Genomic DNA, 24,883 nt, shown 5'->3' with positions numbered 1-24,883 from the left:
TTTAAAATTAATTGAAATTAAGGGCTGTAAATTCCCCAACCTTGCGCCATGTTTTTCGGCAGTATTTAGTTGTTTTTGGCAGAAAACGATGCGGTGGGAAATTCCCTGAAATCTTGCGCCGGCGGTTTTGAAATACTGCTGGGGAGTGGACCGCTGGCGTGCCAAACTGAAAAAAATCGCTTTTGAATTTATCCTATCCCTTTGTAGAAATTGTCTTGTCTTTGATGAGAGAATAAAGCACCATCTTCAGATTTAATTTTGATTAAATTCATTAAGCACATTCATTTATAAAAGACAGACAAGGAAATAATTGATGGTCATAGCTATATATTTACAGTAGAGAATATCTATCTCCTCCAATAGACAAATCAATAAAAAGATCACAACTCTTTAAAAACTAAGCTAATCCTTCACACATGACTTTCAAATACAGTGATTATTTTTCTTCTTTGACTTTATCACTGAGAACATTTATGATGATGATTTTCCATACCAACAAGGGCAGACATCAACGACGAGGTCCAACACCGCCTTCAGTGTGCCAGCGCAGCCTTCGGTCACCTGAGGAGGAAGAAAGTGTTTGAAGACCAGGACCTCAAACTCAGCACCAAGCTCACGGTCTACAGAGCAGTATTGATACCCGCCCTCCTGTATACTTCAGAGACTGGACTATGTACAGCCGGCACCTCAAAGCACTGGAGAAGTATCACCAAAGCTGCCTCCACAAGATCCTGCAAATCCACTGGCAGGATAGGCGCACCAACGTCAGTGTTCTCGCTCAGGCCAACATTAAAGGACTGACCACACTCGATCAACTCTGCTGGAAGGGCCACATCGTCTGCATGCCTGACATGAGACTGCCAAAACAAGCGCTCTACTCGGAGATCCAGGTGGGCAGAGGAAACTCTTCAAGGACACCCTCAAAGCCTCCTTGAAAAAATGTACGATCCCCACCGACACCTGGGAATCCCTGGCCCGAGACCGCCCAAAGTGGAAGAAAAGCATCTGGGAAGGCGCTGATCTCTTCGCCGAGGGCAAGCTGAAGCCAAGCGTCGACAGCGGAAGAAGCGTGCGGCAACCCAGGCCCCTCAACCATCCGTTCCTTCAACCACCATCTGCCCCACCTGTGACAGAGATTAGGCCCCGCATTGGACTCTTCAGTCACCTGAGAACACATTTTTAGTGTGGAAGCAAGTCATCCTCTACTCAGAGGGACTGCCTATGATGATGATAAGAGCATTTAATAATTTAAACTTCTTGGTAAATTCAAACTTTTTCTCTTCTTAGAAGTTCCAAACTGGCTGATTCCAAGTTGACTTTCCTATTTAAATAGAACTCCTATTTTTCATATCCTGGCGATGAGTTAAATCGGGAGTTAACTCGATATTGAATATCTAACCATTAAAATTTACAAAGAAATTGTCAATCATGTGCAAACTAAAGCAATCATGTAACATTGTTTAATGTTGTATTATTCTTCTCTCCAACCTATAACCGAATCTTGCAACATTGTGTTGAAATAAACTTGGTAGAGGGATCTAACCGCAGTTGGCTTTTAAACTGCTCATGTATTGTGACTGGATTTAAAGGAATGGGCATGGAACCAAAACAAAAAAAGAACCTCATTTAAAAAAAAAATGATAGAAGTAAATATGAATCTTTTGAAATATTTCTGGATAAGTGATGCAGATGATTTCATTTTGTTATGAATTAATTGGTTTCTTTAGTAAAGTGATAACTAGAAACTTTGTTATCTGTGATGGAAATTACATTGGTAACATAAATATGGGTTCAGGAGTTAAATGACCAAAGCAAGCACACACCACTGCACAATGAAGAAGAATTAAATGTAATCTGACTTGTCATTTTGTATGTTTAGTTTCTGTTCCCAGATGCTGAAAAGGCTGGTGATGCATCTACTGCTAAACGTAGTACTTCAAGAGGAAGTAGTATCGCTACAGCTGAAGAAGAGGGCTATGTAAGTTCCACAATCTTCTACCAATTCAGCCCTAGAAGGCCTTTGTAACTGTTTTAATTGTTTAAGGTTGATTTGTTTCTGTATGTACAACAAAGTATAATGTTTTAGAAACGATTTGTATATATTTTTAGTCATACTTGTTCCTCCCCACTGGGTTCTACAGTTATAAGCACGTCAAGAGGGTAGAATGGCTGCAGTTGAAGATGCTAAATTTGCTGCAGAATTTCATATCGTATGCACAAGTTGTTCAACACTATTCAATTATTGTTCCAAACTGTAGCGTGGGGCTGGATTTTCCCGGATTCACCCACTCAACCAGCACCTAAAACAGATCTGGTCATTTATTTCACTGCTGTTTGTGGGACCTTGCTGTGCGCAAGTCGGCTGCCACAACTGCTTTATTATAACAGTGGCTACATTTCAAAAGTGCTTAATTGGCTGGAATGCACTGTGGGTCATCGAAGGTTCTGAAAGGCCCTGTATGAATGCAAGTTCTTTCTTTCTAGCATTTAGGGCTGGATGTTCAGATTTTGGGGGTTTTGGGCTAAAACGTAAGTGATACGTGAAAATTACCGTTTTCGTTGCGTTATCAATTTTAGACCGAACTTTCGGCCTTTGGGGTCTCGCAAAGGGAGGCATTACACAATTATTCATGACGCAAAACGCGATCCTGGCCAACTTTAGTGCGTGGTTGGAAGCGCTGCTGGGGAGCCTTGGGAGGGGGGGAAAAAAGATTACCAAGATCCTTACCTAATAAATCGCTGCAAAAAAATAAAAACTTTAACTTACCTTTTTTTCAGGTTTTCTAACTTACTACTGCTGGTAGGGCTGCACCGACAGGTTTTACCTGTCGCTGTTCTGGGCGCAGCGTATGGGTGGGGTGAGTGCCAAAACTCGGGCGGTAACGCAATCCACGTTGTTACGTGTCCGGCTCAGCTCCCCCCGGCAGTATTTCCCATTGCTGCCGCAAACAAGGAGCCGAGGATCGTGCCCGGTCTTTGCAACCGGGTTTTTGCAGCAGAGGGTCAAAACGCGGCAAAACCTCTTGAAAATCCAGCTCTAATATTTACTTCCACACTGCAAAAGAAATACAGTTCAGATGATTAGATTCTATTTAATAGCCAGATAATAGAGAAATAAGTGTGTGTGTTATGTGTAAAGGGGGAAAAGGGAGGATTTTGTGTCCAGAGTTATTTCTGGGAAACCAAATGCAGAAATTCAACCATCTTTAATGAAGCACTTGAATGAAACCTGTCATTCAAAAGGCTTTTGACAAGGTCCCACACACGAGATTAGTGTGCAAAATTAGGGCATATGGGATTGGGGGTAATGTATTGACATGGGTAGAGAACAGGTTGGCGGACAGGAAGCAAAGAGTGGGAATAAACAGGTCCTTTTCAGAATGGCAGGCAGTGACTAATGGGGTACCACAAGGTTCAGTGCTGGGACCCCAGCTATTTACAATATACCTTAATGATTTAGACAAAGGAATTGAATGTTAAACCTCCAAGTTTGCAGATGACACTAAGCTGGATGGCAGTGTGAGCTGTGAGGAGGATGCTAAAGAGGCTGCAGGTTAGGTGAGTGGGCAAATGCATGGCAGATGCAGTATAATGTAGATAAATGTGAAGTTATCCACTTTGGTGGCAAAAACAAGAAGGCAGATTATTATCTGAATGGAGACCAATTAGTAAAAGGGGTGGTGTCATGGTACATCAATCACTGAAGGTAGGCATGCAGGTACAGCAGGCAGTAAAGAAAGCAAATGGCATGTTGGCCTTCATAGCGAGGGGATTTGTGTATAGGAGCAGGGTGGTTCTTGCTGCAGTTGTACAGGGCCTTGGTGAGACCACATCTTGAGTATTGTGTGCAGTTTTGGTCTCCTAATCGGAGGAAGGACATTCTTGCTATTGAGGGAGTGCAGCGAAGGTTCACCAGACTGATTCTCAGGATGGCAGGATTGATATGAAGAAAGACTGGTTGACTAGGCTTATATTCACTGGAATTTAGAAGAATGAGAGGGGATTTCATAGAAGCATATAAAATTCTGATGGGATTGGACAGGTTAGATGCAGGAAGAATGTTCCCGATGTTGGGGAAGTCCAGAACCAGGCATCACAGTCTAAGGATAAGAAGTAAGCCATCTAGGACCGAGATGAGGAGAAACATTTTCACCCAGAGAATTGTGAACCTATGGAATTCTCTACCACAGAAAGTTGTTGAGTCCAGTTCGTTGGATATATTCAAAAAGGTGTTAGATGTGGCTCTTACGGCTAAAGGGATCAGGGGGTATGGAGAGAAGGCAGGGGTGGGGCACTGAAGTTGCATGATCAGCCATGATCATATTGAATGGTGGTGCAGGCTCGAAGGGCCGAATGGCCTGCTCCTGCACCTATTTTCTATGTTTCTATATTTCTATTCCATCCAATATCTTTAGATAACCCTTTGAGGATCAGGATTGTATTTGTGGATGAGAGAAATATAACTAAATTAGGATTTATTAGGAGCCGTAACGCACAATTTTACAAATGTGGGAATGCTCTGTACTTTTTATCTTTCTCTAATCGGGATTTCAATAATGGATGAGTTTATTGCATAGTAGGACTAGCATTGGCCAGAATTACAAGTGAATGCCGAAAATATAATTTTGTTAATGTCTTCCTTTCAGTGTGCCCTCTTACTTTTTTGCAACGTTACACTCTGTATTTAACATGAGGAAATATTTACTCTCCTTATTGAAACATAGAAAATAGGTGCAGGAGTAGGCCATCTGGCCCTTCGAGCCTGCACCACCATTCAATAAGATCATGGCTGATCATTCCTTCAGTACCCCGTTCCTGCTTTCTCTCCATACTCCTTGATCTCTTCAGCCGCAAGGGCCATATCTAACTCCATCTTGCTTGAATATATCCAATGAACTGGCATCAACAACTCTCTGTGGTAGGGAATTCCATAGGTTAACAACTCTCTGAGTGAAGAAGTTCCTCCTCATCTCAGTCCTAAATGGCTTACCCCTTATCCAAAGACTATGTCCCCTGGTTCTGGACTTCCTCAACATCGGAAACATTCTTCCTGCATCTAACCTGTCCAGTCCCGTCAGAATTTTATATGTTTCTATGAGATCCCCTCTCATCCTTCTAAACTCCAGTGAATACAGTCTCAGTCGATCCAGTCTCTCCTCATATGTCTGTCCTGCCGTCCCAGGAACCAGTCTGGTGAACCTTCGCTGCACTCCCTCAATAGCAAGAACGTCCTTCCTCAGATTAGACCAAAACTGAACACAATATTCCAGGTGGGGCCTCACCAAGGCCCTGTGCAACTGCAATAAGACTTCCCTGCTCTTATACTCAAATCCCCTTGCTATGAAGGCCAACATACCATTTGCCACCTTCACTGCCTGCTGTACCTGCATGCCAACCTTCAATGATTGCAGATCTCCATCAGCACTAATCTACACAGCATTGTAAAACTTCAGCAGCTGGGAATTACATGCTAGTTCAACATTCCTGATGCTTAAGTACATATACAACATATTCAGGCTTAGCAGCATATTTTGTTGTCTAGCTCTTTCAAAGTTTGGACTTAAATAAGTGCCACAATTTTAATTTCAATAGTTTTGATGACTCGCATGTAAATTTCTTTGAAGGCATATCATAGAACTTTCAAAATGTCAGTACAAGCTGACCACTTGGTCCAGTGTGCCTGTGTCAGTGCTATCTAATTTAAGCCAGCTAACTATGTTGCAACAATCTACTTTAAGCCAGTTCCCCTGCTCTTTCCCCATGCCATTTAATATTTTTTACTCTTAAGTATTTACCAAATTCCCCCTCAAATGTCATGAAACTGGCTTCAGTACCAATTTGTAATTTAATCCATAATCTTTTGTTTATAATATGTTTACTTGTTAAAAGTTTTAATCATTTAAGCTAACTCAAGTGAGCTAGTTATTCATTTCCTCGGACTTGATGGTATTACTATCACATATTCTCAAGTTTGATCAATTTGACTTTTTTTTTAATTAAAGTAAAATTTAGCACAGGTATATAACATTTGTAAACTTCTTGTGTATATGCTAATCATTTCTATTATGTTTTATGGTTTCTTTTCATCAGAACCTTTACAGTCAATTTAAATCTGCTCCCTCAGACAGTCTGACATACAAGCTGGCTTTGTGTCTCTGTATGGTTAACTTTTATCATGGCGGAATGAGGGGTGTGGCCCATTTATGGCAGGAATTTGTGTTGGAAATGCGGTACAGATTGGAAAATAATTATCTTGTACCAGGGTAAGTTTTTTTTTTTAACTTTAAGGCTTCTGCCATGCTCTAGGAAGCCTGAGTTTGAATTTTAGCATTGCTGATATTTGTAGTTGTACTGCTCCCAGATTGCAAACTATGTTGGATCATTTGGTGCAGCACCCAGCACAACAACTGACCGAGCAAACTGCAGGAAGGAAAATTAATTGGGTTCCACATTCAGCACCCCCTAATGACTGAAGGGAGACTGATCCAGGTTGTTCAGATATCATGATCCTGAAATTTAGGATGTGTTGTCGTGGAGTCTATGAAGATTTTGTTTCAATTGATTAAAATGATAAATTTAGTCAGTGCAAGTTTTGAATATATGTATTGCTATGCGTTGCCATTGTAAAGCAACAAACAAATAATTAGCGCTCATTAATTCTGTTTTGCAGGTTAGCTGCTGGACCTCCAGATTTAAAATGCTGCTTGTTACATCAAAAACTGCAGGTTGGATTGAAAATTCCACCATTAACTTTCTTGGCATTAGTTATTTTAAGTGTCCTACTTCACTATTTTTTTCACTTGAATTGACTGAATATTTCAATGCAAATAAAAGGATAGTCTTGTTAAAGTCTTTTCATCTTTAAGTAAGCACCTTTGAGCTTATCGTACAATGAAAAAATTTTAAATATTAACATGTTGCTGCTTTCTGCATAGCAGTCAGCTTTCATTAAGCAGTGTTGTCTGTAATATTCATTTGAATAAATGTTTTATTCACTTTTGAATCTTGAACAGTAAGAGAGAGATGAGCTGTCATGGGTGCAGTACTCCCACATTTCCTCCTCCTCCTCTCTTCTCCCTCCCCTACTCAACTGACAACACTTGGAATCAGAACACTAGACATTAGTCATTGTAATCAATTCAATTGCAATGAAAAAAACTGTTTGGAGAAGGAAAATGAGAGAAAAGACTGCCAGAGAGAAATTGTGTGGCAGATGCTATCATCTGCAGTGACTTTTGTGACCATGGAATCATGGAGCAGTAGGGGGCACTGAGTTGTGCTTTGGTAGATGCAGTAGATACAGATGGTGCTGTAAGAGAAGGCTGCATTTGAGCTCTTGAAAATAAGGGGAGCGGTAGGAATGAAATGGACAGTGGAATCTAATTTTAACTTCCTGTGAAAACTTTATTTTTAATTTTAAGATGCTGAATTGCTGCATTGAGCGGAAAAAAGCAAGAGACGATGGAAGGAAACAAACATCTGAAAATGCATTGGGTGGTTCAGTCGAGAGGAAGCTGTCAAATAGTACTGGTAAAGGGACATCAGAATGCTCTAATAAAGAGTTGGATAAGGAAAACAAAGGAGAATCATCGCAGCAGAAATCGTGGGACTCATGGAGTGATAGTGAGGATGAGTTTTTTGAATGCCTGAGTGACACAGAAGAGTTGAAGGAAGGTGTACAGGAAAGTGACGTGAAAGAAAGAACAAAAGGAGAGAAAAAAGATGAAGGAGCAAAGAAAGAGATCCAAAAGTGGAGACCAGAAGGTCGTCTGCATCAGCATGGCAAACTGACTCTGCTTCACACAGGAGATCCACTTTATATTCCAGTTACACAGGTAAGAAATGATGTACGTAACGGGGCATTAATTTCTGACTTCTTCATTTAAAATGAAGAGTCTGACAATGATACTTTCAAGGTACTTTGCAAAGTCATCTTTCACATGAATAAATTAAAACTATTTGATTACACCTTTGGTGGAAAAGTGGGTAAATTTGCTAAGCAGAAAGAGTTGTATTGGATTCCTGGTCTCTGCTAAAGTTGTTGATCTCAGCCACTGCAGTTAGCATCAATATCCTTGGTTAAGAAGGGATAAAATTGTGTAGGATTTCCATTCCTGACTGCTAAATATAAACGCAGCTATAATGTGTGCCATGTATTTATACGTGTGTGCATATATTTGTGTGTGTGTGTATTTGCATGTCTATGTTTGTGTGTGTGTTTACACGCTGGTTGCAGAGCTCCTGAAGAATTGGTGTAAACAGCTGAAATGCTACAGGGGGCGATCAAGAGAACCCTTGCGGAATTTGCAGGCTTAGAATACTTTGGAAAGTAGACATGCAGGATTTATCTTTGCATTAAAATAGTTGTGCATCATAATCATATCCACAGCTTATAGATGACTTGACCTGCCTGAAAAATCTGTTAAAATAGATCTTAACTTAAAATCTTTCTTGTGGTGAGAGTGAGATCATGACGACAAAGCAAATCTATTTCCCTGAAATTTCTTTTTGTAAGACTAGGAGGAAGTAGCTCTTTACATTGCCATGATTGGCATTTTTAATCCAGTCTCCAAACAGCTAGCCTATCCCAGCATGCATTTTATTTAAAAAAAAATGTAATTGTGAATTTGTGTTTAAGGCAAACATGCTGCTGGGAAATACTTTGGGAAGGCATTCCAATGATGCCTTTAGAAAACACAACAATGTAGGCCAAAATTAAAGCATTTTTCCTCCTTTTGTATTCACTCAAAACTGTCTTCCCACCTAATTGCGAGGATTTATACATGAAATTTAATGGCCCAGAAATCCCGGCCTTCCTGGGGCGGTACGGAGTGCGTACGGACCCGGGAAGGCATCGCAAAAGCCGGTTGTCAGCACACAATGCAAATGCGCATGTGCTGAAAACCGGCTTTTCCGATTTATCAAGCTTCAGCTTGACAGATCCAAAGCATCTCTGGTGCAAGGACATTTGCACAGGCAAGATTGCGGTATTTACCCATATCTTGCAAATGTCCTCAAAACTCTTGCACCTGATAAAAGCAGGCGCATAGCCTACTTTTACATACGTAGAGTTTTAAAACACACTTAAAACATACAAAATACATTTTTTAAAACATATTTTTTTAAAACCCTGCCCACTGCATTAAATTTATTTTAAACCATAATTTTTAAAACTTTTTAAAAACTCAAATTTTTTTTCTAAGATATTAACTTTAATTTCAATTAATTTTAATAATGTGAGGTGTGTTTTTTTTACTTTTTGTTTGGTGTTATTGTGTCTGCTATTAATTGAGAAAAAAAAGCCCAATGAGAACTCGTAGATACGGAGTTCCCATTGCTATTAATTTGTGAATACTATACCTGATTGGTTGAGCAGTCACACGTGACTCCATCTTCTGCGTGCGAACCTGGAGGATGGGCGCGTGCTTCGCAGCTCGGGAAGAGAAGGCCTCCCCAATGGAATTCCATGCTCCTCCGGGACCACCAGGTACTTTCGGAAAAATTCTCTGGTCGGTGGCGTTCGTCCAAAAGAAGCCTCCGACTGGAATTTCAGGGCCAATGGTATGCTAGAATTCTCAAAAATGAAAATATCTGTACTCTGGATTTTGTCAACAGGAGTCTTTTCCACACGATCTATGTTAGTGTGTCATAGAGTCATAGAATAGTACAGCACAGAAGGAGGCCACTCGGCCCATCAAGTCTCGCTGGCACTTTCGAAGATGCAATTCAGTTAGTCCCATTCCCCATATCCCTGCATTTTTTTCTCCCAAGTATGTATCCAATTCTATTTTGAAGGCTGCTATTGAATTGAGGGAGTTAGATATGGCCCTTACGGCTAAAGGGATCAAGGGGTATGGAGAGAAAACAGGAAAGGGGTACTGAGGTGATGATCAGCCATGATCTTATTGAATGGTGGTGCAGGCTTGAAGGGCCGAATGGCCTACTCCTGCACCTATTTTCTATGTTTCTATGTATCCACCACCCTATTAGGCAGTGCATTCTAAATTCTGACCACTCATTGCGTAAAAATGTTTTTCCTCATGCTGCCTCTGGTTTTTTGCCAACCACCTTAAATCTGAGGCTTCTGTTATCGACTCCTCAGCCATTGGAAACCCGTTTCCCTTTCTAAACCCTTCATGATTTTGAACACCTCTATCAAATCTCCTCTTAGCCCTTGTTGCTGTAAGAAGAACAACCCCAGCTTCTCAGTCTAGCTACTGCAAATGTAATGCCCCTATTTAAAAAAAGGAGGCAGACAAAAAGCAGGAAACTATAGACCAGTTAGCCTAACATCTGTCGTTGGGAAAATGTTGGAGTCCATTATTAAGGAAGCAGAGTCAGTATGGTTTTATGAAAGGGAAATCATGTTTGACAAATTTGCTGGAGTTCTTTGAGGATGTAACGAGCAGGGTGGATAAGGGGGAACCAGTGGATGTGGTGTATTTGGATTTTCAGAAGGCATTTGATAAAGTGCCACATAAAAGGTTATTGCATAAGATAAAAACTCAGAGGGTTGGGGGTAATATATTAGCATGGATAGAGGATTGGCTAACTAATAGAAAACACAGAGTCGGGATAAATGGGTCATTTTCTAGTTGGCAAACATTGACTAGTGGGGTGCCGTAGGGATCGGTGCTGCGTTCTCAATTATTTACAATCTATATTAATGACTTGGATGAAGGGACCGAGTGTAATTTAGTCAAGTTTGCTGGTGATACAAACATGGGTGGGAAAGCAAATTGTGAGGAGGACACAAAAAATCTGCAAAGGGATATAGACAGGCTAAGTGAGTGGACAAAAATTTGGCAGATGGAGTATGCAGGTACAGCAAGTACTCAGTAAGGCAAATGTAATGTTTGCCTTTTTTGCAAGGGGATAGAGTATAAAAGCAGAGAAGCCCTGCTACAACTGTATAGGGTATTGGTGAGGCCATACCCTGGAGTACTGCGTATAGTTTTGGTCTCCGTATTTAAGGAAGGATATACTTGCATTGGAGGCTGTTCAGAGAAGGTTCACTAGGTTGATTTCAGAGGTGAGGGGGTTGACTTATGAGGGTAGGTTGGGTCTACACACATTGGAGTTCAGAAGAATGAGAGGTGATCATAAGATAATGAGGGGGCTCGACAAGAGAGGATATTTCCACTCATAGGGGAAACTAAAATTAGGGGGCATAGTCTCAGAATAAGGGGCCACCCATTTAAAACTGAGATGAGGGGAAATTTCTTCTCTTAGAGGGTTGTAAATTTACAGAATTTTCTGCCCCAGAGAGCTGTAGAGGCTGGGTCATTGAATATATTTAAGGCGGAGATGGACAGATTTTTGAGCGATAAGAGAGTAAAGGGTTATGTGGAGCAGGCAGGGAAGTGGAGCTGAGTCCATGATCAGATCAGCCATGATCTTATTGAATGGCAGGCTCGAGGGGCCAAATGGCCTACTCCTGCTCCTATTTCTTATGTTCTTACGTAACTGTAATCCCTCATTCATGGAACCATTCTAGTAAATCTCTTCTGTACACTCTGCAAAGTTTTCATGCCCTTCCTTAAGTGGGGTGCCCAAAATTGGACACACTATTCCAGCTGGGGCCAAACTAATATTTTATGTAGCATTAGTATAACTTCCTGGCTTTTGTACTCTATGGGCTGGAAATTCGGCGATTTTGCGAATGTTTCTGGTGCTATTTCAACTTTTTTGGCGAAAACCCGGTCGGCGGAAAACTCGATGACGTTGGAGAGAGGACTGCCGCCGTGTAAGACTCAATGTCGTTTTCGCCAAAAATTTGGCTCTGTGCACACCCGTAGTTTGCGCAAAAAATATCGACCGAGGAAAACCTGTTGTAGCAGGCCTGGCAGCAGCGGTAAGTATAAAGATCTGCAAGTTTTTTTTTGTTCCAATTTATTTTTAGGTGTTTTTCCGCCCTCCCACGGCCCAACTCACAGCGGTATCGGCCTCGGATAAAGTTGGCGAGGATCACTGTTCGCGCCGCGAATCCTTGTGCAATGCCGATTTTGTCGTTGTGCAAATCCAAGTTTGAACTTCAGGTCTGATAACAATGTCGAAATGATAGCAGTAATTTTAGCAAAAAAATACAATTATTGCTGAGAACTGAATTTCCAGCCCTATGCCTCTATTTATAAAGTCCAGTATCCCATTTGCTTTATTAACTGCTTCGTTAGCCTGTCATGCCACCTTCAAAGATTTATGGTTTCTGTTCTTGCACCCCCTTTAAAATGATACCATTTTGCTTGTATTGTGTCTCCTCATTCTTCCTACCAAAATGTATCACCTCTCACATTTGTATTGAATTTCATCTGCCATGTGTCCACCCATTCCACCAGCATGTCTTTGTCCTGTTGAAGTCTATTACTGTCCTCACTGTCTACTACGTTTCCAAGTTTTGTGAGAACTGCAAATTTCTCAATTGTGCTTTATACCTCCAGTACCTGATTGCTAAACACAATGTCGTATTTAGATTTCAACTTGTTGTTCAGATGTGAGATTTATTCTTTGTGTATATTATATTGTGTATATATATATTAGCAGGCCCATTTTTCATATTGCTATTTAGTAAATTAGATCTAGTTGGATCAAGAACTATGAATGAATTTTTAAAAAAGCTAAAAACATTTAATTTGCTTCAGTTGCTGATTTTCTAATTTTAACTTAATGTATATATTTAATTTTGTTTCATTATAATTAATTATACTGATTTTACTCTTGTATACTCCTTATTGTATTACTTACAATGTAATTTGAATTTCTTTTTTTAGTTTTTCCGCCTGTGTCTATTTGCGAGCGCATTTTGGCTGCCGCTTTAGACCCGAGTCTTTTACACTTCCTTCCACTTTTTCTCTCTTTCCCTTTCTTGTCAATATCTAACATGATGTAAGACTGTTCTGAAGCGCCTTGGGACATTTTACTACATTAAAGACGCTATATAAATATTATTATTATTACTAATGGCTTAAAAAGGCCCCCATTATCTTGTCTACAGTCAAGCATTCTTCCTGTGACATAATAAATCACCTGAAAAAATGTAGTGCCAAGAATTACTGGCAATAATGAAAGAAGTGAACTTCTAAAACCAACAGGAAAGTTAAGAGAAGATGAGCAATACAAAAATAGTGGGATTATCACAATTTGACCTCGGCATCTCCAAGCTATGGATTGGAAAAGATCGTTGGGGGTTTCTGGTTGCAATGCAGCAATCCCTGTCAGAAGTGGATGCTGGTTAAGGGTAGGATTGAGCTTGTCTTGTTTAGCCTCCTCACCCTCCACCAAGTTAAATGAGCTATTGATAGGCTCACTGACGAGGAATGGCAAGTTGGATGAGCGAACACCGAGTGGTTGTTGTACGTTGAGCAAATCCCAGCACCAATTGCTGCCTTGAGGAGAGTGCTGGAGAATAAAGTCTTCTTTATCTGACATAAGTTTCTAAATAGATAGAAATCTTACTTTTTGAAGTTTGTTGTTTGATCATTGTGCAAAAGCTACTTCAGAAAAACAAAATTGTTTCCCTTCCCATCCACAAAATTGTTTCCCTTCCCATCCTCAAAATATTTTTCTGCCTTTCTGATGTTGGTGATTTCAAGACTCTGCAAATCTCACCTGAGCAAACATTTTTCTGGGTTATTGGTCCAAGAGCACAGTATGGATAGAAACTAGTCAGCTTTTCTCAGCTCAGCACTCTTTCCTAAATCAGTAGTTTGTGCATTTAAGCTCTTTCTAGGGCTTTCTCACACAATCCAGTTTGACACTTCAGTGCAGTACTGAGGGAGTACTTTTGTGGTGATATCCTACTGAGGTCCTATTTGCCCGTTCCTGTGGTACAGGTGGGCATAAAAGATTCCATGTCACTATTTGAAGACTAGGAAGTTCTCCTCGTGTCCTGGCAAACATTCTTTCTAAACCACCAAAAAAATTAACTGTTTATCAATCTCATTTGCAGTTACTTAAACAGTAATCAATTGAATAGGAAGACTGTTGGGATGTACTGATGAGGTGCTATGCAAATGCAAGTTCATTTTTTCTTTCCAGGATTTGATAATCTAAGATGCCACATCTCGTAGTACTAAGCAAGTGCTGCATTGTTGAGAATGGCCATCCTTTGGATGAAATTTTAAAACTGTTACCATGTCTGACCATTCAGATGGATGTTAAAGATCCAGGGGAATTATTCAAAGGAGGACATGCAGTTAGTTATCGTGTGTCCTGAACATAAATTCTTCCTTAATGCAACATTAAGGTGGGGGGGAAATTAAAAGAGATCCATTTTTGTTTGTGGGACATTACCATTCAAAACGGATGCCAGCTATGTACCAATATTGACTACACCTAAATTCATTGTATGTGAAGTGCCTGAGAAATGTAATAATGCAAGTTATTTTTCTTTACTAGTCTGTAACATAATTTTGACTTTATTTTAGTGCATTGTTTTTCCTATTTAAATTATTTCACCTGTCTCAATTTTCCTCATTTGCTTTGATTATTCTTTTAAATGAATAATGAGCACTGCATTTTTAATAGCTTTCTTTAATGTGAATCATGGTCACTCCATCAACTTCCTATAGGACCATAAGTGGTATTGTCTCACCATGACTTAACCATAATCTTTTCTGCAGCTTCAACCCAAATATTGAGTTCTCTAAGCCACATTATTATGGGAAGATTAAGGGCCCAAGTTTCGAGCCGCGCCTAGAACGGCACAGTCCCGACCTGGACGCCCGTTTTTCGCGCCACAAAGTGCGCCTAAAAAAAACCTCCGTATTCTCCACCTCCCTGCAGGTCCTCTGGCCCGCAGCGCAGCGCAGCAGGAGCTGTAGGGGGCGGAGCTAGGACCCTGCGCTGAAAACAGTGCCAGGAGCTCAGCACATGCGCGCTACAGTGGGCACGCAAGTGCAGTAACTCCAGGCGCCCGAAACTCTGTGGGAGGGGCCCGAAGCACGCAGCCCCTAGCCCTGGCCCAATGGCCTCACTGGGGCTGCGTGAATAAGGCTCCTCCCACGGCCAGCTCCTGCTTCCTCCCGACCCGACCCGACTCGACTCCCGCTTCCCGCCCCGGACCGGACCCGACACCCGCTTCCCCCAGCTGCCCCCAGACCGGACCCGACAGCCGCTCTCCCGCCCCCCCCGCCGCCTCCGGACTGGATCTGACCTGGCCTCCCTCCCCCCGACCCAAACCGAACTGACCTCCCTCCCACCACCCCCCCCCCGACCCGATCCAACGCCACCTACCTGTAAATCTGGTGCTGGGGACGGGCACGCTGTTGGAGGGCTCCCGGTGCTGCAGTCGGTAAGTAGAAAATGTTTTATTTATTGATTTTAAAAAAAAAATTATTTCTTATTAATTTTTCTTTGATTTTATTGGTTGATTTATTGATATATTTATCATTTATTATTGATGATGGCTCTTTATTTGTAAAACTGAAGTGTTTAATGTTTGTAAACTTCCCTTTAAACACCCCCCCCACCACCATTCCCTATGCTTGATTTGTAACCTACGCCTGATTTTCTAAAGTGTAGACTAGGTTTTTTCGAACGTACAAAAATCTTCATTTACTCCATTCTAAGTTAGTTTGGAGTAAGTTTTCACTCACGAAACTTTGAAAGCAGGCATAAGTGGCCGGACACGCCCCCTTTTGGAAAACAAAATTCTGTTCCAAAGTGAAACTGTTCTAACTGACTAGAACTGGAGCAAACTAAATGTGGAGAATTCCGATTTCTAAGATACTCCGTTCTACACCAGTTGCTCCTAAAAATCAGGAGCAAATCATGTGGAAACTTGGGGCCAATGAGTGGAGGCTAGGCACCTTATCAGAGGGGAAGAGAAATTTGAAGAATTGCCCTAGCTTGCTGTTGCTCTACCCTAAGTAGCACAAGTGCAGGCTGGGGAGCAAGCTGATCACCTTCTCAATTGCAGACTGTGTTGTGGAGACCGTTAGAAAATGGAAAGGGAAGAAATCTGAAATTAATTTGCATAAAGATGATCTTTGCCATAGTAAAATATTTAGTGCTCAGATGGCATTCATACACAAAATTGTGTTACTGTTCTTGATTACATAGTCATTCAAGCTTTAGACTCAAATAACAGTGCAAGAAGGGAGCAATTTGTAGTGGCACTGATGGAGTCCCATGAATGTTCTCTTTGTATCTCCATTTGTCTTCTAGAGTACAGTATGGACAAACAGATTTTCATAGTACTATGTTCAATTTGATGATAGAGGAAAAATGCTACTGATTTGTAAATTTAGGTTATTGGAGATTGCTTCTGCAAAAGGTGTACGGTACCTGTCATTTTGAAAATGGAAGCTTGGAGTTTGGGGTTGAGAAACGGCCTTGGCTCCAAATAAAAAAAAAATAGATTTGAAGAAAAACGATGCAAACATGCAAACTTTCTTGTGCATGACATGTCCATATGTTGTGGGAAAATAGCTGTAAGGTGCAAAGCATGTATATTAGGTTAAATTTCCCATTTACTAAATAATAACAAATGAAAAATCACACATTTATAAACACATACCATGCATGTCACGACCTCAAAAAAAATTCCATTTAGAAAAAGGAACCAACCACATTCCTCAAAAGTCTGAAATAGCCTTTTGATACAATGGCACTTTTACATTTTCCATTCCCCCTACCTTCCCTCTCCCATTCCATTTTAAAGACTCCTGGTATACAATGCTTGGAATGTTGCCTTGTATTTGATGATCATTATGGTAGTATCTTTCTTTTTAAAAATTGGAAATTTATTTTACCAGAAATATTATATTTGGATAATAATGGAATAAATTTTACTCCAGGGTCATGTTAAGCAGATTTAAAAAAAAATCTCATGAGCAAGCTATTGGTGAGAGTTTAATTTACATAAATGAGACAAGATGATTAAATAAATGTTTATAGTTTTCAGCGAGACCTGTAGCCACAAACTGCACAGTGTAAATCATCAATCCACAGGGTGGAAGGACTTCAGTTTTGTGGCTGTGATTCCCCACATTCTCCTTTCAGTTTCGATTTCAGCTGTGTTTCTGTGCTAAGTAACCAAGTGGAAGTTTTAGATTCTTATGGGGTGGAGGGAACATTGGATGGAAAATTGTTGTTCTCTCTAATTTATTTTTGGTCCGTGCGGCCCCTTTAACAGGCTGCGCGGACCACTCGGCCACATGTGCGCCGTTTTTCTATTTAAAAGGCGTCTCACCGGTTGCACGGGACCTGCAGAGCGCTGCAGCTGAAAGGGAACATATGCCATCCTTGTACACAACCAAGTGCTTCATTCAGAGTAGCTTTGGTAGAGGTCTGGAGCAGATCACCTGGCTGTTCGCATGATCTCGGTTGATTAGGATTGTAACCTATGCGCACCACCAAATGGTCAATTTTTTGGAAAAGATCCATTGTAAAGCCAATGAAATTACTTATTAGATTTTTTCACAGTTCAGTGTTGTATAATATCTAAATTGTTAATCATTGAAAATTTTGGGTCAAACTATGAAGATGTATTTTCTTGCTGTTTGGCAGGCTCTTCCCCCTCCCTCCGACTGCCACATGTCACAGGGACCAAATCTAACATCAGCATTTTAATTTACTGAAACCTTTCTCCCTGTCAGGAGCCAGCACCAATGACAGAAGATTTATTAGAAGAACAGTCGGAGGTATTAGCTAAATTGGGGACGTCAGCTGAAGGAGCACATCTACGTGCTAGAATGCAGAGTGCCTGTTTGCTGTCAGACATGGAGTCCTTTAAGGTAAAATACCTTTTAAGAATTTCAATCTCCCTAGTCTGCAACTGTAGGGGAATACTATCCTATTAAAAATTTTATTTCTGTCATTTGGTGGAATGGAAAGGCTTTGGATACTGTTCTTCTTCTTTTTGTGGTACATTCAGGATTGTATAGTGTCTCAGAAAAACATAGTGCATCTATGATTTTGGGCCCAAGTTTCGGGCCGCGCCTAGAACATCGCAGCCCCGACCTGGACGTCAGTTTTTCGCGCCACAAAGTGCGCCTAAAAAAAACTTGAAGATTCTCCGGCTCCCTGCTGGTCCTCTGGATCCGGGCGCGGCACAGCACGAGCTGTAGGGGGCGGAGCCAGGTCCCTGCGCTGAAAACAGTGCCGGGACCTCTGCACATGCGCGCAACAGTGGGCGCGCATGTGCAGTAGCTCCAGGCGCCCAGTTGGTGAGGCGCGAGTCCGAGGTCAGAGGCCTATAAAAGGCCCAGCGGCAGCGAGAGGCGGCGGCAGTCTGAGAGGCGCGAGTCCGGAGTCAGAGGTCTATAAAAGGCCCAGCGGCAACGAGAGGCGACGGCAGTTGGTGAGGCGCGAGTCCGGGGTCTGAGGCCTATAAAAGGCCCAGCGGCAGCGAGAGGCGCGAGTCCGGGGTCGGAGGCCTATAAAACGCCCAGCGGCAGCGAGAGGCGTACTTGTGCAGCTACAGGGAGAAAGCAAAAAAGAAGTAGAAAGAAACAGAAAGGTGATGTCACAGGCAAGGGAGTAAGTGATTGGCTGGTGATTGGTGAGTAGTTTTTCTTCTCTTCTATAACAGTGAGTAAACTTTAGCATTGTTGTTGCCTATCTAAGGGTTAAGTCATGACAGGACAGTTCGGTCGCGTGTTATGCTCCTCCTGTACCATGTGGGAACTCAGGGACGACTGCAGTGTTCCTGACGACTACGTGTGTGGGAAGTGTATCCGCCTCCAGCTCCTGACGGACCACGTTGCGGAGTTGGAGCTGAGGGTGGATTCACTCTGGAGCATCCACGATGCTGAGAATGACGTGAGTAGCACGTGTAGCAAGTTGGTCTTACCGCAGGTGAAGGGTCCACAGCCAGATAGGGAATGGAAGACCAGCAGAAAGAACAGTGCAAGGAAGGTAGTGCAGGGGTCCCCTGCAAAACAGATACACTGCTTTGAGTACTGTTGAGGGAGATGACTCATCAGGGGAGGGCAGCAGCAGCCAAGTTCATGGCACCGTGGCTGGCTTTGTTGAACAGAAGGGGAGGAAAAAGAGTGGAAGAGCGATAGTGATAGGGGATTCAATTGTAAGGGGAATAGATAGGTGTTTCTGCGGCCGCAACCGAGACTCCAGGATGGTATGTTGCCTCCCTGGTGCAAGGGTCAAGGGTGTCTCTGAACGGGTGCAGGACATTCTAAAAAAAGGAGGGAGAACAGCCAGTTGTCGTGGTGCACATTGGTACCAACGACATAGGTTTTAAAAAAAAAAGGGATGAGGTCCTACGAAACGAATTTAAGAAGCTAGGAGCTAAATTTAAAAAGTAGGACCTCAAAAGTAGTAATCTCGGGATTGCTACCAGTGCCACGTGCTAGTTAGAATAGGAATCGCAGGATAGCGCAGATGAATACATGGCTTGAGTAGTGGTGCAGCAGGGAGGGATTCAAATTCCTGGGGCATTGGAACCGGTTCTGGGGGAGGTGGGACGAGTACAAAGTGGATGGTCTGCACCTGGGCAGGACCGGAACCAATGTCCTAGGGGGAGTGTTTGCTAGTGCGGAGGAGTTAAACTAATATGGCAGGGGGATGGGAATCAATGGAGGGAGACAGAGGGAAACAAAAAGGAGATGAGGAAAAGTAGAGGGCAGAGAAACCCAAGACAAAAAACAAAAAGGGCTACTGTACAGCAAAATTCTAAAAGGAAAAAGGGTGTTAAAAAAACAAGCCTGAAGGCTTTGTGTCTTAATGCAAGGAGTATCCGTAATAAGATGGATGAATTAACTGTGCAAATAGATGTTAACAAATATGATGTGATTGGGATTACGGAGACGTGGCTCCAGGATGATCAGGGCTGGGAACTCAACATCCAGGGGTATTCAACATTCAGGAAGGATAGAATAAAAGGAAAAGGAGGTGGGGTAGCATTGCTGGTTAAAGAAGAGATTAATGCAATAGTTAGAATGGACATTAGCTTGGATGATGTGGAATCTATCTGGGTAGAACTGCAGAACAGCAAAGGGCAAAAAACGTTAGTGGGAGTTGTGTACAGACTCTAAACAGTAGTAGTAATGTTGGGGAGGGCATCAACAGGAAATTAGGGGTGCATGCAATAAGGGTGCAGCAATTATAATGGGTGACTTTAATATGCACATAGATTGGGCTAACCAAACTGGAAGCAATACGGTGGAGGAGGATTTCCTGGAGTGCATAAGGGATGGTTTTCTAGACCAATATGTCGATGAACCAACTAGAGGGGAGGCCATCTTAGACTGGGTGTTGTGTAATGAGAGGGGATTAATTAGCAATCTCGTTGTGCGAGGCCCCTTGGGGAAGAGTGACCATAATATGGTGGAATTCTGCATTAGGATGGAGAATGAAACTGTTAATTCAGAGACCATGGTCCAGAACTTAAAGAAGGGCAACTTTGAAGGTATGAGGCGTGAATTAGCTAGGATTGATTGGCGAATGATACTTCAGGGGTTGACTGTGGATGGGCATAGGCAGACATTTAGAGACCGCATGGATGAACTATAACAATTGTACATTACTGTCTGTCGTAAAAATAAAAAAGGGAAGGTGGATCAACCGTGGCTATCAAGGGAAATCAGGGATAGTATTAAAGCCAAGGAAGTGGCATACAAATTGGCCAGAAATAGCAGCGAACCCGGAGACTGGGAGAAATTTAGAACTCGGCAGAGGAGGACAAAGGGTTTGATTAGGGCAGGGAAAATGGAGTACGAGAAGAAGCTTGCAGGGAACATTAAGACGGATTGCAAAAGTTTCTATAGATATGTAAAGAGAAAAAGGTTAGTAAAGACAAACGTAGGTCCCCTGCAGTCAGAATCAGGGGAAGTCATAACGGGGAACAAAGAAATGGCAGACCAATTGAACAAGTACTTTGGTTCGGTATTCACTAAGGAGGACACAAACAACCTTCCGGATATAAAAGGGATCAGAGGGTCTAGTAAGGAGGAGGAACTGAGGGAAATCCTTATTAGTCGGGAAATTGTGTTGGGGAAATTAATGGGATTGAAGGCCGATAAATCCCCAGGGCCTGATGGACTGCATCCCAGAGTACTTAAGGAGGTGGCCTTGGAAATAGCGGATGCATTGACAGTCATTTTCCAACATTCCATTGACTCTGGATCGGTTCCTATCGAGTGGAGGGTAGCCAATGTAACCCCACTTTTTAAAAAAGGAGGGAGAGAGAAAACAGGGAATTATAGACCGGTAAGCCTGACGTCGGTAGTGGGTAAGATGATGGAATCAATTATTATGGATGTCATAGCAGCGCATTTGGAAATAGGTGACATGATAGATCCAAGTCAACATGGATTTGTGAAAGGGAAATCATGCTTGACAAATCTTCTAGAATTTTTTTGAGGATGTTTCCAGTAGAGTGGACAAGGGAGAACCAGTTGATGTGGTATATTTGGACTTTCAGAAGGCTTTCGACAAGGTCCCACACAAAAGATTAATGTGCAAAGTTAAAGCACATGGGATTGGGGATAGTATGCTGACATGGATTGAGAACTGGTTGTCAGACAGGAAGCAAAGAATAGGAGTAAATGGATACTTTTCAGAATGGCAGGCAGTGACAAGTGGGGTACCGCAAGGTTCTGTGCTGGGGCCCCAGCTGTTTACACTGTACATTAATGATTTAGACGAGGGGATTAAATGTAGTATCTCCAAATTTGCGGATGACACGATGGGCCCAAGTTTCGAGCCGCGCCTAGAACGGCGCAGTCCCGACCTGGACGCCCATTTTTCGCGCCACAAAGTGCGCCTAAAAAAACCCTCCGTATTCTCCACCTCCCTGTAGGTCCTCTGGCCCTCGGTGCGGCGCAGCGCAGCAGGAGCTGTAGGGGGCGGAGCTAGGACCCTGCGCCGAAAACCGTGCCGGGAGCTCTGCACATGCGTGCTACAGTGGGCACGCAAGTGCAGTAGCTCCAGGCGCCCAAAACTGTGTGGGAGGGGCCCGAAGCACGCAGCCCCGAGCCCTGGCCCAATGGCCTCACTGGGGCTGCATGAATAAGGCTCCTCCCACGGCCAGCTCCTGCTTCCTCCCGACCCGACTCGACTCCCGCTTCCAGCCCCCCGTCCCCGGACCGGACCCGACACCCGCTTCCACCCCGCCCCGGGACCGGACCCGATAGCCGCTGCCCCCCCCCCCCAGCCGCCTCCCTCCCTCCGACCCGAACCGACCTCCCTCCCACCACCACCCCCCCCCCCCCCCCCGACCCGACCCCACGCCACCTACCTGTAAATCTGGTGCTGGGGACGGGCACGCTGTTGGAGGGCTCCCGGTGCTGCAGTCGGTAAGTAGAAAATGTTTTATTTATTGATTTAAAAAAAAAAAAAATTATTTCTTAATTTTTTTTGATTGACTTATTGGTTGATTTATTGATGCATTTATCATTTATTATTGATGATGGCTCTATTTGTAAAACTGAAGTGTTTAATGTTTGTAAACTTCTCTTTTAAACACCTCCCCCCCCACCATTCCCTACGCCTGATTTGTCACCTCCGCCTGATTTTCTAAAGTGTAGACAAGGTTTTTTCGAGCGCACAAAAATCTTCACTTACTCCATTCTAAGTTAGTTTGGAGCAGGTTTTCACTCTCTCAACTTTGAAATCTGTTGTAAGTGGCCAGACACGCCCCCTTTTGAAAAAAAAAATTCTGTTCCAAAGTGACCCGACTCGACTCCTGCTTCCCCCCCGCCCCCAGACCGGACCCTACCCCGACACTGACCCGACACCCGCTTCTCCCACCCCCCCCCCATCTCCTTTCTCCCCCCCCATCTCCTTTCTCCCCCCCCATCTCCTTTCTCCCCCCCCATCTCCTTTCTCCCCCCCCCATCTCCTTTCTCCCCCCCCATCTCCTTTCTCCCCCCCATCTCCTTTCTCCCCCCCATCTCCTTTCTCCCCCCCATCTCCTTTCTCCCCCCCATCTCCTTTCTCCCCCCATCTCCTTTCCCCCCCCATCTCCTTTCCCCCCCCCATCTCCTTTCCCCCCCATCTCCTTTCCCCCCCCATCTCCTTTCCCCCCCATCTCCTTTCCCCCCCCATCTCCTTTCTCCCCCCCCCCCCATCTCCTTTCTCCCCCCCCCCCCATCTCCTTTCTCCCCCCCCATCTCCTTTCTCCCCCCCCCATCTCCTTTCTCACCCCCCCCCCATCTCCTTTCTCCACCCCCATCTCTCCTTTCTCCCCCCCCCATCTCCTTTCTCCCCCCCCATCCTTCCCCCCCCATCTCCTTTCTCCCCTCCCCCCATCTCCTTTCTCCCCCCCCCATCTCCTTTCCCCCCCCCCATCTCCTTTCTCCCCCCCCCACCCCATCTCCTTCCCCCCCCCATCTCCTTTCTCCCCCCCCCCCCATCTCCTTTCTCCCCCCCCATCTCCTTTCCCCCCCCCATCTCCCTTCCCCCCCCCATCTCCCTTCCCCCCCCCCATCTCCCTTCCCCCCCCCCCATCTCCCTTCCCCCCCCCCATCTCCCTCCCCCCCCATCTCCCTTCCCCCCCATCTCCTTTCTCCCCATTCTCCTTTCCCCACTTCCCCCCCCTTCTCCTCCTCCCCCCCTTCCCCTTCTCCTCCTCCTCCTCCTCCTCCCCCCCTTCCCCTTCTCCTCCTTCTCCTCCTCCCCCCCTTCCCCTTCTCCTCCTCCCCCCCCTTCCCCTTCTCCTCCTCCCCCCCCTTCCCCTTCTCCTCCTCCCCCCCTTCCCCTTCTCCTCCTCCCCCCCCTTCCCCTTCTCCTCCTCCCCCCCTTCCCCTTCTCCTCCTCCCCCCCTTCCCCTTCTCCTCCTCCCCCCTTCCCCTTCTCCTCCTCACCCCCCTTCCCCTTCCTCCTCCTCACCCCCCTTCCCCTTCTCCTCCTCACCCCCCTTCCCCTTCTCCTCCTCAACCCCCTTCCCCTTCTCCCTCCTCTCCCCCCCCCTTCCCCTTCTCCTCCTCCTGCCCCCCATTTCCCCTTCTCCTTCCCCCCCCCTTTTCCCCTTCTCCTTCGTCCCCCTTTTCCCCTTCTCCTCCTTCCCCCCCTTTTCCCCTTCCCCACCTCCTCCCCCCTTTTCCCTTCCCCCTCCTCTCCCCTTTTCCCCTTCTCCTCCTCTCCCCCTTTTCCCCTTCTCCTCCTCTCCCCCTTTTCCCCTTCTCCTCTCCCCCTTTTTCCCCTCCCCCTTTTCCCCTTCTCCTCTCCCCCTTTTCCCCTTCTCCTCCCCCCTTCCCCCTTCTCCTCCTCCTCCCCCCCTTCCCCTTCTCCTCTTCCCCCCCTTCCCCTTCTCCTCCTCCCCCCCTTCCCCTTCTCCTCCTCCCCCCTTCCCCTTCTCCTCCTCCCCCCCTTCCCTTTCTCCTCCTCCTGCCCCCCATTTCCCCTTCTCCTCCTTCCCCCCCCCCTTTTCCCCTTCTCCTCCTTCCCCCCCTTTTCCCCTTCTCCTCCTTCCCCCCCCCCTTTCCCCTTCTCCTCCTTCCCCCCCCTTTTCCCCTTCTCCTCCTTCCCCCCCTTTTCCCCTTCTCCTTCCCCCCCCTTTTCCCCCTTCTCCTCCTTCCCCCCCTTTTCCCCTTCTCCTCCTTCCCCCCCTTTTCCCCCTTCCCCACCTCCTCCCCCCCTTCTCCTCCTCTCCCCCTTTTCCCCTTCTCCCCCTTTTCCCCTTCTCCTCCTCTCCCCCTTTTCCCCTTCTCCTCCTCTCCCCCTTTTCCTTCTCTCCCCCTTTTCCCCTTCTCCTTCTCTCCCCCTTTTCCCCTTCTCCTCCTCTCCCCCTTTTCCCCTTCTCCTCCTCTCCCCCTTTTCCCCTTCTCCTCCTCTCCCCCTTTTCCCCTTCTCCTCCTCCTCCCCCCCCCTTCCCCTTCTCCTTCTCTCCCCCATCCCTCCCCCTCAGCTTCCCTCCCTCCCCTCCCCTCGCTGTCAGAAACACAGACACTGACAAACAGAGAGTGAGAGACACATATAGACA

General features: G+C 44.6%; 1 protein-coding gene across 2 annotated transcripts in view; it reads left to right on the top strand.

Moving 5' to 3' along the window:
• The window catches only part of rab3gap1 (RAB3 GTPase activating protein subunit 1), a 101,142-nt gene that overhangs the window by 49,842 nt on the left and 26,417 nt on the right, over positions 1-24,883 (top strand). For both annotated transcript variants that reach the window (XM_070875421.1, XM_070875420.1), the window contains exons 14-18: positions 1,880-1,978; positions 6,091-6,263; positions 6,671-6,725; positions 7,422-7,835; positions 17,598-17,735. In XM_070875421.1, the coding sequence (XP_070731522.1) occupies positions 1,880-1,978; positions 6,091-6,263; positions 6,671-6,725; positions 7,422-7,835; positions 17,598-17,735 (879 nt within the window). The remainder of the gene's footprint in view (positions 1-1,879; positions 1,979-6,090; positions 6,264-6,670; positions 6,726-7,421; positions 7,836-17,597; positions 17,736-24,883) is intronic.

The sequence above is a fragment of the Pristiophorus japonicus genome, chromosome 3, assembly GCF_044704955.1.
Source record: "Pristiophorus japonicus isolate sPriJap1 chromosome 3, sPriJap1.hap1, whole genome shotgun sequence".
NCBI classification, from domain to species: Eukaryota; Metazoa; Chordata; class Chondrichthyes; family Pristiophoridae; genus Pristiophorus; species Pristiophorus japonicus.
Note: the sequence above shows the minus strand (reverse complement) of the source record. Positions and strands in the feature narration are given on the sequence as shown.